At 52.7% G+C, this 16,551-nt stretch overlaps 1 protein-coding gene across 8 annotated transcripts in view; it reads left to right on the top strand.

The window, feature by feature from the left end:
- The window catches only part of TCF7 (transcription factor 7), a 73,756-nt gene that overhangs the window by 43,387 nt on the left and 13,818 nt on the right, over window positions 1-16,551 (top strand). For 5 of the 8 annotated variants that reach the window (XM_055811422.1, XM_055811424.1, XM_055811423.1 and 2 more), the window contains exons 4-6: window positions 7,647-7,779; window positions 10,901-10,991; window positions 14,543-14,629. In XM_055811422.1, coding sequence (XP_055667397.1) covers window positions 7,647-7,779; window positions 10,901-10,991; window positions 14,543-14,629 — 311 coding nt within the window. The remainder of the gene's footprint in view (window positions 1-7,646; window positions 7,780-10,900; window positions 10,992-14,542; window positions 14,630-16,551) is intronic. The other 3 variants (XM_055811426.1, XM_055811425.1, XM_055811421.1) reach the window with 1 other exon arrangement.

The following is a 16,551-nucleotide window of genomic DNA, read 5'->3' as shown; positions in this document are numbered from 1 at the left end:
AGAGGGAAAGGGAAAAGGGAATAAACACTCCATCAACCACAAAATGTAGAGTGTAGGGATACAAACCTGACCACGGACAGTATTTGCCTGTTTGTGTGATGTGTATCTTAAACCACTCGGCTCCTTGCTGCAATTCATACGCAGAATTGGTGCAAGAATTAATAGGTGCAAATTATTACTTTCCCCTTTGCTGCTTGCAAACACTTCTGGGCCAGCCAGGGATGGTGTACATGGGGCAGCTCTTCTGGTCATGGGAGACATGGTCTTCTGGTCCCTGGAGGCACCCTTGGTGGTGCTGAGGGTAAGGGCCAGACCCAGCCCTCGGTGCTGCTGCTGCTGCTAAGATTTGGCTTTGCTGGAGGGGTGCACGTCTGGGCGAGGGCAGCACCTGAGCGTGGGTGGCTTTAACTTTCCCTGTTTCCTTTCTGCTGTGGCAGCGGACTTGTGTGATGTGACTGCAGCAAAAGTGAGAAAACAGAAAAAAGTGTGCCGAGACAAGAAATGAGTCGACGCTGCCTTCACCCGCGGGCTGCCCCGGTGCTTGCAGTCAGCACCGAAAACAGTCTGCCGTGGGTATTTGGGGTGATGTTTTATCACAGCACCTCCTGGTGCAACACCACAGGGAAATGAGGAGTGAAGGTGTCTGCTGACACAGTCTGGGGCCCCAAGCTGGAGATTTTATCAGAACTTGGAGGTACCTGAAACTCGGCAGAGATGGGTTTGGTTTGTGCACAGACTCTGCGTCCCCAGGCACCCCAAATGGCAGCGTTGCCCTGCGAGCCCTCCCAGGAGCAGATCTGATGCTGTGGGATGTACATAATAATGTCCCTTATCGTATATCCCTAATAATTTGGTAATTTGGATTGATTGTTGGATAAAGAGCAAAAGGCACAGTCCCCTGGTCACAGGTACCTTCCCCGGCAGCGGTGCATGCTCGGTGCAGCCTGACCTTATACCTTTCTTTCTGTGGCATGATGACTAATTTTGCAGTGAAAAGGAATTAATTCCTCATTGCATCAGCCACAGCAAAACTTCGTAGGTTTTGTTTTTCATAGCCGGCACATCGACTCATCTTGTCCTCTCTGAGAAGTGACGTCAAAGCAAACACGTTCGGGGCAGCTCGGGGCTGGACTGCAGGCTGCAGCACGTGTGCTGCGCCCGGGGCTTTCAACCCGGCGGCACCCGAGCAGGGCAGAGGAGCACGGAGACATGCTCAGAGCTCACCCCATCCATCTGCCTGCTCTGAGCCGGGACCAGCCCCAGGGCTGCTCCCGGGAACAGGACACACGGCACAGCCCGCAGCATGGGGCTCTGGGGCTGCCAAAACCCCTCTGCCTTGGCAGTGACAAGTCTTGCATGCGGACTTGCATGGCACAACCTGCAGCCCAAGCTCCCGTCCCTCGGCCAGGCCCCTCGCGCCACACCAGCCGCCACTGGGCTGGCCCATGGCTTTTTTGTTTCCCCAGCGATGTGGGAAAATTTGAAAGTGACGTGACTAATCTTGCCTCACCGCGGCTCGGCTCCCCGGTGAGGCTGGAAACCACAGCACTCTCCCCGGCCGCCGACTGGTGTGCCAGGGCGCTTCGTGCCGCTGTGCCACAGGGAATGGATCCTGCACCCCCAGGGTGCTTCCAGTCACCTCTTGCCCAGGAGGCTGCTGCCAGCACCAGCACAGCCTTGGGTGATGGGGGCACCTAGCTGCAAGCACCACAGCGGGGTGGCAGGGCTTTCCTCTCCCTGCAAACCCCCCTGCATCCATGGAGGGGCCGCCAGGACGGACGGCAGCTCCCACAGAGCGGGGCTTTCCAGCAGGCTTCTCCCTGCTTTTTTGCTTTTGGGCTGACCAGGGGGTTTGGCTGTCTGAGGTGTTGGCTGGTGCTTTTGCACCAGCGAAGTGTGTTTGGGGGCTGGAAGCTGAGGTTCGTGCAAGGCAGGCAGCACCCTGTTATCCTGCCTGGGGAGCACGGCACCCCTTGGAGTCATGTCCCCAGGGGTGCCGGGCCCCCGCTGTGCACAGTCCTGACTGCTTCACTGGAAGGGTGGTCAAGCACTGGACCAGGCTGCCCGGGGAGGTGATGGAATCGCCAGCCCTGGAAGAGTTCAGAAAACCTGTAGATGCAGCGCGTAGGGCCATGGGTTAGTGGTGGGCTTGGCAGTGCTGGGTTGATGATCTTTAAGGGTTTTTTTCCAACCTCAGTGATTCTGTGACATTGTGTTCCCTGGCCTGCAGGGTCCCCATGGGGTCCCCTTTGTGCATGGCATTCCCTGTGTGCGTGGGGTCCCCCATGTGCACGGGATCCCCTCTGTGGAGGGCACCCCGTATGTGCGCAGGACCCCCTGTGTTTACGGGACCCCCAGTGCCTGCAGCCTCCCATGTGTTTCAGGTCCCATGTGTGTGAAGTCCCCATGCCTGTGGGGTCCCCTTTCTGTTTAGGGTCCCTGGCAGCTGCGAGCCCCCCCCCCTCTGATGCTGACCCTGCAGAAGTTGCTGTCAGCTGGAGCCTGAACACTGAAGCCACTTTCCCATGGTGAAGCCCCAGCTGGCTCATCTGCAAGCACAGTGTCTTTCGTTTCGGAGTAGCTGTTAGGACAGCTTGTAAAAGAACCATACAGCAGTGGTGTAGCAGGATTAAGATATCCAGAAGTCCTGTGGATGAAACTTGAGTGGAGTTTTCCCCACACGGAGTGGGGAGCGGGGTGATGCTGTGAAGGATTGCCTGGTATTGCAGGGAGGCGATACGGCACGGTCGGAATTGGCTGGTGACGCAGCACAGCTCCTGGGGGCTTAGGGCTGACTTTTATAAAGTGAGAGCAAATTCTTAAATTCATTCTATTATTTCAAACATATGGGAAATCTGTAAAATATAAGTTTCTTTCCTACAAAACAGCGTCATCTATGCAACTGCCATAAAAACAAGCTATGAAAAAGCCAGCTTTTCACTTAGGGGTTTTGCGTTCAGAATCTGGGGAAAACATCAAAACACTTGAAATATAGCCCTCAAAACCGAGAGGGGGTGTTCCCAGGAGGATGCTTTTTGCCTGTGTGCGACAGGGCAGATCAGGATCAGCCTTGTAAGATGAGCTCCTGTATTCTGTTTGTGTAACCTGGACTGTGGCAGACAGGTTTACTCATCTCCTTTAATGCATTAAACAACTCGCCATGGTGCAGGTCAGGCACGCAGCCCCGACCGCCCCGTGCGAGGACCAATCCTGCGTGCTTGCTGCAGCCATCATCAAATTATAACAAAACATTTTTCACTAAATTAGGCACCATGTGTCAGAAGGGGCAGTAGAATTAAGCTGCTTTATTTTAGTTATGAATTTTCTTCTACCAGAAAATTAATTAAATTCCTGTCTGTATGTAGCCTGGTGCTGGTGGGATGCTGGGATCCCCAGCAGCCACCCAGGCAGCTTGGTGTGATGACTGCAGCTTTTAATAGCTGCTTTCAGTTGTAGCAAGGAATAGTTTTCACAGGTTACAAAACATTGACTTCTGGGTTTTTGTTGGTTTATTTTCCTAAACTGATCCAAGCAGAAAAAAAAAAATATTTACAAGTTTTTCTAATATTTTGACAGAGCTAAAAACCCTAAGAGTTTTGCCAGCCATGGACGTTTTTTGGTTTCATCATTTCACTCAAATTTTGCCTTTTTGACCTTCTGTGCTACATTTTGCTAAGATTAGCTTTAAAGTTTAAAAGAAAAATCCGGTCAAGCCAGCAAAGTAAAACTACTCATTTTTAGCGTGTCACAACTCAATAGCTCAGTCTTAAAAATATGAGTCAAAATACTTCCTAACACAAGGTGCTTTCCAGAAAATGTTTGATTACAATCTCTCACCATTTTCTAAAGAAAAACCCACGTTTTGTTTAAAAAAACCTCCTTTATATTTCTGATCAAGCAGCACCACCCTGGCAGCTATAATGCAGGGCTGCAGCCCTGGCGGGGCATGTGGGCTGTGGGCTGGGAGCAGAGGCGAGGGGTGCTGCGCCTGGTCAGGCACCTCGGAGCCACACGACATTGCAGGTCTGATCGAGAGGGTGATCCTCAAGCGAAAGACCTGCTGGGTTTGTGTGTGCTCAGTGACCAGAGTTTTCAAGCTAGCCTCGAGCTGCCAGCGCAGCCAGGCACCCGCGCGTGAGCGGCGAGCTCTCCTAATTTCGCCTTGCCAGCATTTAGTCTCTCTTAATAAGTAATGTGACTGTTTTCTCTTTGCTCGTCCAATTACCTCTGGTTATGAAAGTCACTTCTCGGCTTCGAAGTGGGAGGCTTTTTTCCCTCACAGTTGGGGATTCTATAATTATTTTCAGCAAGGTTGATGGGGGCCGATAGTGCTGGTAGGGCGATGCGCTGCAGCATCAGTGCCTGCCCCAGTGCCAAGTGGCACCGGCTGCTGGCACGAGGCACACGGGGACCCAGTGGGCATCACTCACTGGGGAGGTGGCCACTCAGGAGAGTTGCAGTTTACCAAATTTGAGAGGGAAAAAGGCCCTCCAGGCTTGCAAAACCCATTCTGCTTCTCCGTCCCCTCTGGAAATACCATTCTGGTGTTGCTGTAAATGCACCTCTTCATTTCTGTGGCAAGGTCGTGGCTGCACAGCTCATTCCCCGACACAGAGCTGTCCTCAGAGCCCTTTCCTGTCCTACTACAGCTGCCAAAGGATCGGAGGTGACTTGGGATGACTTGGGGTTGGGGCCATGACGCTGGGCACCGGCTGTGTCATTTTAGATGGGTGGGTAGTGAGCAGCTCCATCACCACTGCTCTGAGCTGTATTGAAACACGGCTTTGAGGAGGAGATGCAGCAGGATGCTTCACCAAACCACAGCACATCCCCGTAATGTCCTGGCCAGCACCACCCCGCATCCTCCGAGGGGATCTGCTGAGAGGACACCAAGCCAACTGCCCGTGTGTTAAATCAGTTTGCTCGGCAGAAAACTTACACCAGCTTAATTTTACGGTATAAGACTTTGTCGTCTTATAAGTTCTGGCTTTGAAAAGCCTCTTCGAGGTTCATGTGCTGCAGCTGATTTGCAGGCACTAAATATAGACCTTGTAAAAAAGAGGAATTGATACCATTTCTCTGGCATATAGATTTCTATAAACGAGGTATGATTTCACAGCGAAGATGCGTGCGGCAGCCGCAGTGCATCTGATGGAGACCAGGAGCTGCAGACATGGCCACGGACTGTGACCATTAGCAGCTGCCATGTTTAAACCGGCTGTCAACACGGAAAGAGTCTTCTCTGTTTCTCCAGATCATTGTGCAACGTTTCCTCCTTCCCTTGGTTGGTTCAGTTTGGGAGATGGGTTCCTGTATGGAACTTCCTAATGGAGGAAGCGGGACGGGGATGAGTAGCTGCTTACAGAAATTTTTACCTTACCTCCTTTCTAAGCATCCTTCCCCGCCAGCTTTTTATGAGTTTAAAGCATAGGAGAAGAATTTTAGAGCGAGGCAAGTGCAGATGTAGAAGGGACATGGGGATCACCAGCTATTCTTACTGGTGCAACATCTTGCTTCCCATCTGAACTGATGAAAAATCTGAGTAACTGAACTGCAACCTATGGTACCACCAAGATACCATGTTCCCGTGTCTGGGGAGAAGCACAGGCTGTGCCTTTGCTGTAACCACATGTGCTCTGTGCTTTTCACTGATGAGGTATCCTGTGGATCAGCATCAGGACTGTTCAGCTGCCTTTGTAGTGGTCTGTGTCTTCTGTCATTGCTCTGAAAGCTGTTAACAGTCATCAGGCAGCGAGGTTGGCTGGTGGATGGCCCTGTGCTTTGGGTAGGTGCAAATGGGAAGGAAAGATCTGTCCTACTTTGAACAGCAGAAGTGTTCAAGTTGAGGTTTTCAAAACGGCTCGGCATCAAGCTTGTTCTGCTCCAGTGTCATGTTCAAATGTACACGTACAACTGCATAGCCCTAATTTAGGCTTTCTGGCTCCTAAATAAGCTAAACCATAGCTAATTTTAGAAATATCACTGAAAAGCCATTCATCTCATTTCATGGACAAGAACAGTAAAAGCTCAGAGTGCCCAGGGCTGCTCTCGATGGGAAAACCACATAGCCCACAGCCCTGCTGCAGGACAGGAATGTCTGTACCACACCAGTTTATGCTGGGGGAGGGGGGGGGGGGGCAGTTATATTCCCAGTATCCCGCTGTACATAGTAAATCTACACCTGGTAAGTGCCAGGAATTAGGGTTTTCATGCATTCTTAAATGCAAACCTGTATGCCTCTTGGTTTTTATTTGCATGAGCAAGCCTTTGTGGGAAAGACAGATGTAAAGCAGCGTCTCCATCACTCTGCTTTCCTTTCTGCTTCATGGGTTTCCTCCTTGGAGCAGGGATGCAAAAAACAGGACTTTCCCAGGGCTCTTGGACCACTAGGGAAACAGCTCGGAGTGGCAGGGAGAAGTCCAGGACAGATCCTCCAGAGCCATCAGCTCCGGCTGTGCCACCTCCACCAGAGCTGACTGGTGTTTTGTGCTCACTGTGCCTAAGCAAAATCATTACCAAAGTGAAAGGCGCCGGTGAATCAAGTCCAGAGACTGTAAATTACTTGTCGAAGTCACACAGCTAATCATCTGTAGATGTCCTGGTGGGACACAAGAGGTCTGGCTAGCAGTACCCAGCTCCTAGCCCCTGGAGAGCTGTCTTACCCAATCCATTCTCATTTTCTCCCCATTTTGGGGTGCTGTCAGTTCTCTTTCTGGATTTATCTGGGACAAATCCTAACATTCTACCACCAAGGCAAAGTCAGTTTGGGTTTAAAGGCAACCATGGGCGAAACCGGGCATGTAGGGAGCAGCCTGAGACGCTCGAGGCGAGGAGGCTGGCGGTAGACGGCAGCGTGTGCGTGTGTGTGTGTGTGTGTTTTCCTTACAGCTGCGCAGCTCTTTTGAACAGGTTCCCCTCTCTCTGCTCCAACATGCAGAAGTACTCCCCGTCCTGTTCACAAAAAAAGCGCCTTTTACAAAGGCGTTGGGCTCTGATGGCCTTGCTGTGCGTAACCAGGAGTAGCTGCCAGAGGAGACAGACTTTTCATTGCTCAGTTTTCCTGAGTTTGTCGCATCCCCAGAGCTGCCTCTGCTCCCTCTGGTCCTTCTCCCAGTGCTGGAGCTCAGACCGAGGGGGGTTTCAGCCCGAGGGCTTGCTGGTGACCATGCCATGTTTTCAACGGCATCTCCCTGCTGGAGAGCCCTGGTTAGGAGAGCCCGAGCATGGCTTTCAGAGTGAACATGCACGATGTGAAAATACAGATTTAGATCCTGTGGTAGCACAAGGCAGAAACCAAGAGTAATGCATTGGGTGACATGCTTGTAGCGTTTATCCTGGAATAAAAGATACCAGAAACAAACAAAAAAACGTTCTGAGTTTTGAAAACTTCATGCTGATTTGAGCTGTTTTCCACCTACCCACGCAATTGTCTTCAGCTGCTGTCACTGCTTGGTTTTTGGATTTTTCTTGCAGGATGCTGTAGCATTTATTTAAGCAGGCAAGGGCTTTTTCTGCCCTGCCCCTGAGAGTCACTGGGGACTTTTAGCAATTCCCAGCCTCGCTTGCAACGGTGGGACTGCAAAGGGCATCTCCTTGCTCATGGAGCCTGATGACTTCTGAGCCCTCTCTCTCTTTATGTCTTGCAGTCCAACAAAGTTCCCGTCGTGCAGCCGTCCCACGGAGTCCACCCGCTCACCCCACTCATCCCTTACAGCAACGACCATTTCAGCCACGGCTCCCACTCGCCCCATTTGCCCGCCGACATCAACCAGAAACAAGGTAACAGCACCGCTGGGCATCTGCGTGGTGGGAGGGCAACAGTGCTGGAGACCACTGAGGTCAGGGCTGTCACCTTGCTGGTCCCAAATCAATGGGAAAAGTCAAGAGCTTTGGTCAGCTGGGGCATTGCTTAACAGTAGGAATTTATTTAGCTTATTGGCAGTGCTTTGTAGTCCTAATCAAGAGGAGTTTGATATCAAAAGTGCCGTCCCTACTGATCAAGTGTGCTCAATTCTCTGTGCAAGCTGTCCTGTAGCTTGAGACCAGACCAGAGCCTCGAGATGATGCGTAAGAGTCAACCAGAAAATGGAAAGTAATCTTTCCTTTGACTCATACCCAAACTGTTATCAAGTTGTCATTTTGAGAAAATAAATGCTTGAAACATGAAATATTTTGACTAAATAGGATTGGTGCCTGATAGCTAACTGGATTGTTACATGTGTGTGTGTCCGTAGCCCCAAGTTATGTGGTTGTCATGTGGTTTGGCTCTTTGGGTTCCTGTGTGAATCCAGGACACGCCAATTAGCTTGTGAGCTATGGAGGAAAGTACAGTAGGTAGAGGTTAAACCCTGAACTGTAAAATATAGGTATGTGCACAGGAATTCACCCCAGCCCGTCATTCTCTGTGGGTTACTGGCAAGCTGAGTGTAAAGTCAAACTTTTCTCCACCTTACATTAGTGCAAGAGTCTTTCGACATCTCTTAGATTACCTGGACTTTTACACAATCCTGGTCTTGATTTCATGTGAAAACCAGCACATGAAACCATTTAGGAAGGGATTCAGGGTCCGTCAGAGCCCAGAAATCAGTGAGAAAACAGAGGCACAAAAACCAACTGTTGTGATTTAGGCAAAGGCCTCCACCCAGGTGTGATCCAAACTGTCCCAGAGACATCGGCTTTGATGAGTTAACGTCATTGATAAAACGATGGGGTATCGAGGATGCTCTTGGCTGGAGGATGTGCTGAATTACCCCTGGTCCGAACCCAGACACCGCGTTCTGGACTCATCGGGGATGCTGATGGGGAAGATTGAGATCTGGTGTAAAAGATACCCAGGCACATCCTGGTTTTCTTCCAGCCAACACACTGCTTGTCAGCCACCAGAGCATAACAAACTCAGCAGAAAAAATATGAAGAGTTAACAAAATAAACCTATTAAAAGCTCAGCTAATGGCAGACTTCCGAGTCTCGAGAGGAAGCGTGCAGATTTCTGCGTCTCCAGGGAGGGCGACCCGACACACCTTCCTTCACGCTGCTCTCTCAGATGCCTCACAGAGCACTGCCCCCTCCAAGCCCCCCTCGCTCTGAGCTGCCCCCAGGGACTCCCTGGTAGCCTGGAAAGCCTTAAGCACTACGGGAGCAGCTCGCCTAGGCAATGAGCTGGTTATATCCCTTCGTGGAGGCTACAGTTGGCACTGGAGTATTCCCTAAGCATTCCTCTCTGTGGTGGGTCAGTGATTCTGGGAAGCTGTCCTCTGGCTGCACACCCACCTGCACCCTCACTGCAGGCACTTCCCAGTGCTGTACTTTCATGTCAGTGGCAGGGGGAATCTGTCCATCCCAGAGACCCTCGAGGTCCTATTTGTGGAGAGGTTCAGACCATCATTCTCAGCTGGGACCTGCCTGCGTGGTGCAGCTGTGATCAGCTTTACATGCCCCATCGCTACACGGCTGGGGTGAGGGTTTCCTTCCCCGTTCATTCTGGATGTGTCCCATCTCTATTTTCATCACTGAAATATCTCCCTTTATCACCTAGTGTAAGCGCTTGAGAGTCACCATCGTACTCATTCTCACAGCATCGCTTTAAAGTATTTCACAGTAGCCCAAGGACACACAGACAAGGAAATACAGGCAGGATCTTCTGAGTCAGTGGCTGGTGCCCCAACCACTGGGCCAGCGAGAATAACTTGTGCTCTGGCTTACGCAACTTGTATTGTCGGAGGTGCGAGTCTCAGGAAATCCTGGCAGCTGCCTAATGCAGATACTGGTTTTGTTTGACCTTCAGTGGGCTGCTGCATCCCACTTGAGCACAGCTGTAGGTAAATCTCATACTAAGTTGTATTCCTTTCAGTTCAGTTAGGTATTTATTTTAGCTAACTCCTAATACGATGCTTGGAACCTATTGGTGTCATTCCTAATTAATAATTTATCATTAGTACACTTAGGAGAATAATCCAGACTTCTGAGTTTGCAAACCGCTTGCAATTAATCACCAATTTACTCAATCTATTTATTGCTCAGGACAGCTGCTGGACAACCTCTGTACACGATTTTTATTCCAAGGCTTGATCGCAGTTGGCATTACATGGCACTGCAGCAGAGCTCAGCCCCAGCTCCTCTCCAGCTTTCCAGTCCAGGGGTCAGCTGGAGGCTGCTTTTACCAGCAGCGCCGCAGTTGTCTGAGTCCCACCCGCAGCCCCGGGCTCTGCGGGGTGTTTTCAAGTCCAAGTAGAAACGGATAGATGCTGCGGCTGTCTCCTCTGGCCATGCTGCCCCTGCCAGTGGCTTTGAAGATCATGCAGGGATTCCCCGTGCAAAGGGTGAATTCCCAGCTGGCACCATACCCACCTCGCCATTCCTTGGCACCCAGAGAACCTGCAGAATGATTGCTTTGAACAGGGACTCGCAGCGTTTAAAATCAGGATAGAAGTGATGCCTGCTAAAGCATCCCCACTGGCTGCTCACGGCAGGTCACGGGGATGACTGACAGGAAGGGGATGTAGGAATGGCCTTGACCATCAGCTGTGCACCTGAACAGGCTCTCTGGGAAGGGCAGAGGGATGTCTGGAGTCCACCAAGTCCTTACCAAAGCAAGTTGCTGCTTGGCCTCAGGGTGGCACAGGGCAGGGATGGTGCTTGTGCAGGAGCAAGCTGCCTTTCCCAGCCCATTACGCTAATTTTTTTGATTCTGCAGCAACACAGACAACACATTACATCCCCACAGAGAGCCACAGCAATAAAAAGGGTAATTATAATATCCTGCCACTTGCAGACAGCTATTTCAGATATATTCCCTGGTGCCCACAAGTGCCTGTAGATGGAGCAGCCAGGCTGTCAGCAGTGGTCTGGGTCAGCCGAGGAGTGCAGTGCTGGGTCCAGCTCATCTTCTCCCTTCTTCCAGGAGTGCACCGTCCTTCCCAGACGTCAGACATCCCCGGTTTCTACCCCCTCCCTCCCGGTGGAGTTGGACAGATCACGCCGTCGATGGGATGGTGAGTGTGGAGGGCTCGGCCCCCTGCAGCCCCCAACTCGCTGGCTGCTCATACAGGGGACGGTTTATTGAACACACCGCGTGCAGCCGTCCTCTGTAACCTCTATGGTGCTTACGCCCTGCCTTCATCCCTCCGCTGTGCTGTGCGATGGGGAGGAGGGTTTAGCCCTGCTTTAGAGATGGGGAGCGGATCTGCAGAGAGGCTGAAGGCTTTGTCCCAGCTGGGGCATCCCTGGAGCAGGATTACAACCTGCCTGATTCAAACCAGTCTCCTGCCTTGCATCAAGTTGCCTGTGTGGAATAAAAACCCAGAGAGAGCTTCCTACTCACCTCTCCTAATACCAACAAAAGCTTCTCTATTTGAGTAGGAGGTAATTTTCTCCCTCACTGGGGTTTTCGGTACAAACAGTGCTTTCCCTGAGCATGCCACCAGTGCAGTGTAATCCCGTGGGATGCTCCATCTGCCAGGCCACAGTGCTTCTTGGGGTCTGACATACAGGGAAGAAATCCAGTGTGGTAGAGACCTGCCCTGGCAAAGGACCCCAGTACCCACAGCCTGGCCACAGCACAGCCGGCTTAGTGGTACCCACTGCCCCAGCGGGAATGGGGAAGGAGGGACCACGGTGAGTTGGAGCACTCCCAAAATGTCTCTCCTGCATGGGCCAGCTCTGAGGAGCATGCCACTAAGCGGAGCCTATTGGGAAACCTGCCCCAGGGACAGGACTTAAAAATACACCTGGACGTGCTCCGTGGGCATTGCCACTGGCTTTTGTCACAGTGATCATAAGCACGCCGCGGGAGCCGGTCTGGCGGGCAGTGCCGTGCGGGCATCGTCACGCTTCAAATTAATTTTTAATCCCCGTCGGTGATGCAGGGGCCTTGCAGAGGCTCGTGGGGAGGCTGGTGGATGCAGGCAGCGGGTCGGGGTGGCCTGGATGAGGGGGAGAGCGGGGAGGATGATCATCATTGCAGGCAGCCAGATCCCCCCTGGTGCCACCTGATAAAACCCCAGCAAAGCCCAGCAGAGACCTCCAGGTACAAGACCATATTGCAAAATGGGAGAGGCAAAGCATATTAAGAGACAAAGTAAAAAGTTAGCTTTTTGTTTTGGTTTGATTATGAATTTCATGTTCCAGATATTTAACCACAAGGAAAAACAGGGGCTGAGGCCTCTGATACAGAGTTTGCCTTCTGTGCTAAATCTGCTACTCTTGGGTGATGATTTAACTCCTCATATGATGTGATTCATCCTCAGGAAAAACAAGTACTGGGGTGACTGGGCTAGAACATGAAAGAAGTAGTTGGAGGTGAGAAGGGAGCCTGCTTGCCAAATGCAGGGTCCACACTTGGGGTGGGATGCTGCGAAGGGCAGCCCTGGGTGTGCGGGGGGAGAGCAACCTGGTTTGCACAGCGGTGGTGTTGGTCGGTCGGTGGTGGAGGGAGTTTGCAGTGCTGAGAGCTGCTCTGGCATCTGCGGGGTTTGGCATCCTCAGACGACCTCGCCAGACGCATTCATTAGTGACTAATAGAGCAGATACGATAAAGCAACAAACGGCCTGACAGAGCGGAGCAGCACCTCGAAGCACGTGTCTGTACCAGAGCCTTTTGTTGCCCATTTTTTATGGAAAGAGCCCCAAAAGCACTCCCGAAGCGCCCAGAGGCTCAGCAGATGGGCGTGGGTGGGTGCAGAGGCACCGAAGCCCAGCAGGTTTGCGGCAGCACGGACCCCTGTGCAGGGGGTGGCGGGCAGCGGGGCCGTGTGCCAGGGATGCTTGTGCCAGTGCCACGGAGCCGGGGCAGCCACGCGCGGGCAGCAGCTTTCCCTCCACGAGCCGGTGGGCAGGAGCTGGGCAGAAACGGGCTTTGTTCTCACCAAGCGCTTTGGGAGGAGGAGCTGCAATCGCTCTCTCTGTAATTACCTGGGACGACAGTAGATAAAAGCCTCCGAGAGTCCAGTCGAGTGAGTTTTGCTCACGGGAGCCTGGCAGTGAACGCCGGCGGGAGCCTGCGAGCTGTGCTGCGTGGCGGTGCCGTGGCTGTCCCGCGCTTTTTTCCAAGCCGCCCTCCCACCACTGGGTGATACGGGCTGTAATTGTGCATTCCCAACCCTCAGGGACTGATTTTGGAATTGCATTAATTTGCACGTCAGAATCACTTGGGATGGAGCCACAAGTGCCCGGCTCCTTTTCTATCCTGGTATCTCAGCCTCTGCAGTAACGCGTGTCGCTTCTGGATTAGCTCCGAGTGTTTTCTCGGCCCTGGGGCAGCCGCCTTCAACTTCAAAGGTGTTTTTGGCTCCCCGATACACGGTAGCACTTGGCTGTTTGTTGGTGTGTTTATACCCGCCGACATCTAAGGGGTGGGAGAGGGCCTCTGCCTGGCAGGGTGTAAACAGAGCCCTGCCGCCTCGGCTGCCTTTCCTGCAGACAGATCCTGCAGATTTCGGTCAAGCCGAGACACAGCAGCTCCCTGAGTGGCAGAAACAGAAACTCCTTCCTCCCCAGCACAGCTCAAGGGCCCCACTGCCATGGCACAGCACTGCCGTTACTGCTCTTCACAGCAGAAACTGTCTTTAGCCCTGAAAATCCCTGGAATCCAGGAGCTCGGTCCTTCGCAGGGCACCGCACTGAAGGATAATGGGTTGGGGGTTTTGTTTTGCTTATTAGAGCTCAAAATACCAGGTGCTGGTCGTACGCACAGCTCTGTGCAGCCTGGCTGGAGGAGCATGAGCATCAGTGCAGGTTGAAGCACCCCATCATGGCCTCCTCAGGCATCTCGGTTTCCATGCACAGTTTTAGGCTGGGAGCATCTTTTGGCGGGTTTGCAGGGCAAGCCAAGGTATTTTTGAGCTATCTCCATATGAAACAGGGGGGGGGGTTTCCCTTGCTGGGAACAACAAGGAACTTCCTGCATACTTATGTTACAGTATTAAAAATAATTTCCAGCTCCAGGTCTGGTACACACCCCATCCCCCGTATGAAACAACTTTCAAAAGAAACTTAGGACTGAGTTTTTGGCTTCTTTAGAAACGACAGGCATCCTTAAAAGGTTGCGCTGGGGAAATCAGAGCATTTCTGAAGTACGTACAAGGGCAGAGTAGGTGCTTTCTCTCCAGGCACTGGGAGGTTGCCGTGCTCAGCCACCCCCCAGCACAGCCTGAAACTGGGCAGCCTCTTGTGCACCGCAGGGGGAGCCTCTGACCAGGGTTTAGTTTTTTGCTCAAACTGCGCTTTTTAAAGCAACTTCTGTGCAATAGCACATCTCCTAATTTTTCAGCACACCTCTGCATTTTGTGTTTTATAAACTCAAAGCTGCAGCGTTACTCAACACCAGGGATGGAGGGGGGTCAGAGTTGGATCCAACCTTTGCAGGGAGGCCCAGCTTCTCACAAAATAAATCCAGGTCCCACACTGCCTCTTGAGCCCAGGGGCACCCCGAGCATCCCACCAGGCAGAGCTCCTGGGGCATCAGTGCTCTGAGTCTCCTTAGCAAATCTATGGGAAATACCACATAGCTGTGGATACTTTATAGACTCTTTCTTCCCGATCCCAGGCAGAGCCAGTCTGTCTATCCGCTCCCGTCATGTGGATTTAGACAGCCGTATTCGTCAGCGCTTTCTGCTGGGGCTTCTTTCTCCAGGTGAGTATGAGCTGTGTGAGACAGGGCAGCAGCTCGGCTGGTCTCACAGCTTGCAGTTTGTGCGGCAGGAGCTTGCAGCAGACCGCAGCCACCCAGGGACGGCCACGCACCCTCCCTGGGGCAGCCGTGGGAAGAGAAGGTGCTTTTAGGCAGTGTCTGCTCCAAAGGGTAGTCAGGGGAATAGCGAGCATCCCAGGAGGATGCACAATGATTAGGTTTTAATCAGCAGAAGTCAAAACAAAGCCAGAAGCCCCTGCCTTCAGCTCAGCACTGGGAAGACGGGGTGAAATCCATTGCTCAGGATCTTGCTCCTCATCACTAACCCTAATCCTGGATATATCCCTGCCGCCACCACTGCTGAGTTTCGCTCTGCAGAGACTGATCTGCTTTATTTGGTCTCAGCCTTAAAAGCCGGACAGGCGGCAGGCAGCGATTTGCTGTCATCCCATCAGCACAAGTCAGTTCTCTGAGACATAAGCACAGCTTCTGCCTCCCCCATCCTGTCATCAGGCAGCACGGGGCTGGCATGGCCCCAGGCCAGACCCTGCACATGGGAGGGGGGCGGCAGAGCCAGCCATGTCACTGCCCATCTTCTCCCTGCGAGGACCTGGCCCTGCAGCGTGACCCATCTTTAATATCGAGCAGGTTGAGCAATGTACCGCATTCCCAGGCCATTCATACTGCAAGTTTATGGTCACCCAGGACCAAATTTTGCCCTCTGTAAATACACCCAGACCCCAGCGATGTCCCCGTGAGCAAAATACATCCCCTGTGGATGGAAATTGCAGAGCCCAGCCCCTCTGGGCGTGCTGGTGGGCAAAGCCCCATGGCCCCAGCGAGGCCGGCAGCACCACGGGGACACCTGTGCACGCTGCATGTGCTCGTGCACCAGCTTTCGCTTCTGCTTCATGTTGTCCTGAAGAGCCATTAGCGGAGGTTTCCCACAGGAAAACCAAGCAAACCCTTATCCATGCTAGCCCTTAGCCATGCAAAAACCTCGATCCATGCAACCCCTTAGCCCTGCAGCAGAGGCGAGGGAGCGCTGCCAGCCCTCCTTGCCTGCCGAGGCACCGCTTTGTCCGACCTCAAAGGTGAAGGCGAGAGAGGAGCTAACGGTTCCCTGCGGAGGCCCGGCAGCTGCCCCGAGCCCGGCGCAGGAGCTCGTGCTTGCAGGATTTTGGGGCAGATTTTGCAGCACTGCTGCAGCCGAGAAAGTACACCTGGTCAGATAAGGATCAGACTGTGCTGGTGGATTAAATTAAACAGCTTTTCTTTTTGTGCCAGCATATCTAATGAACAGTTCATCTCCCATGGGCAATTCTGCCATCTCAAGCTGCAGACATAAAGTGGCAAGCTTGGCAAAGCTGACTGCACTGGCTTTACCCTCCAAATCTCGAGAGCGTGCTAATGAAGCCTGAAAGCTAGCGAGACCTCTCCTGATCTCAGTCCTGGTGGTGGAGAGCATTGCTTAGGCAAGGTGCACCTCCTAGAGTTGCACTTCGGTTCACGTTCAGACTTACGCTATTTCTGTTAAAAGAAAGGTGCGGGGTGGTCCTAATCTCTCCCATCCAAACCCTGGGTTGAGTTTGTTGTTCCTTTCTGCAGTGCTGAGAAGCTATTGCAACAACAGGGATCTGAGTAGCTGGAACTGCTGGTTGAAAGTGCCCTTGACCTCGGTCAGGCTCCCGCTGCAGGCTGGGCTCCTCGCAGCGGCACCCGGACCCTTTCTGCCCGCTTGCCTGCGGCCCGTCTGGCCGTGCCCACTGCCGGCGTGGCAAGGGCTGACCCAGGGGTGGTGGGCACTGCCTGCCCCGCACCAGCCCAGCAGCACCCACCGCCGGTTTGCTTTCCGTGTCCTCCGCTTACCGTCTGCTTCTGCCACGTCAGAGTGCCATCTCATGAGACACGCCGCTCCGGCTGCC

Source organism: Falco peregrinus, chromosome 8, assembly GCF_023634155.1.
Source record: "Falco peregrinus isolate bFalPer1 chromosome 8, bFalPer1.pri, whole genome shotgun sequence".
Taxonomy (NCBI): Eukaryota; Metazoa; Chordata; class Aves; order Falconiformes; family Falconidae; genus Falco; species Falco peregrinus.
The sequence above is the reverse complement of the archived record's forward strand: the minus strand, read 5'-3'. Positions and strand labels throughout refer to the sequence as shown.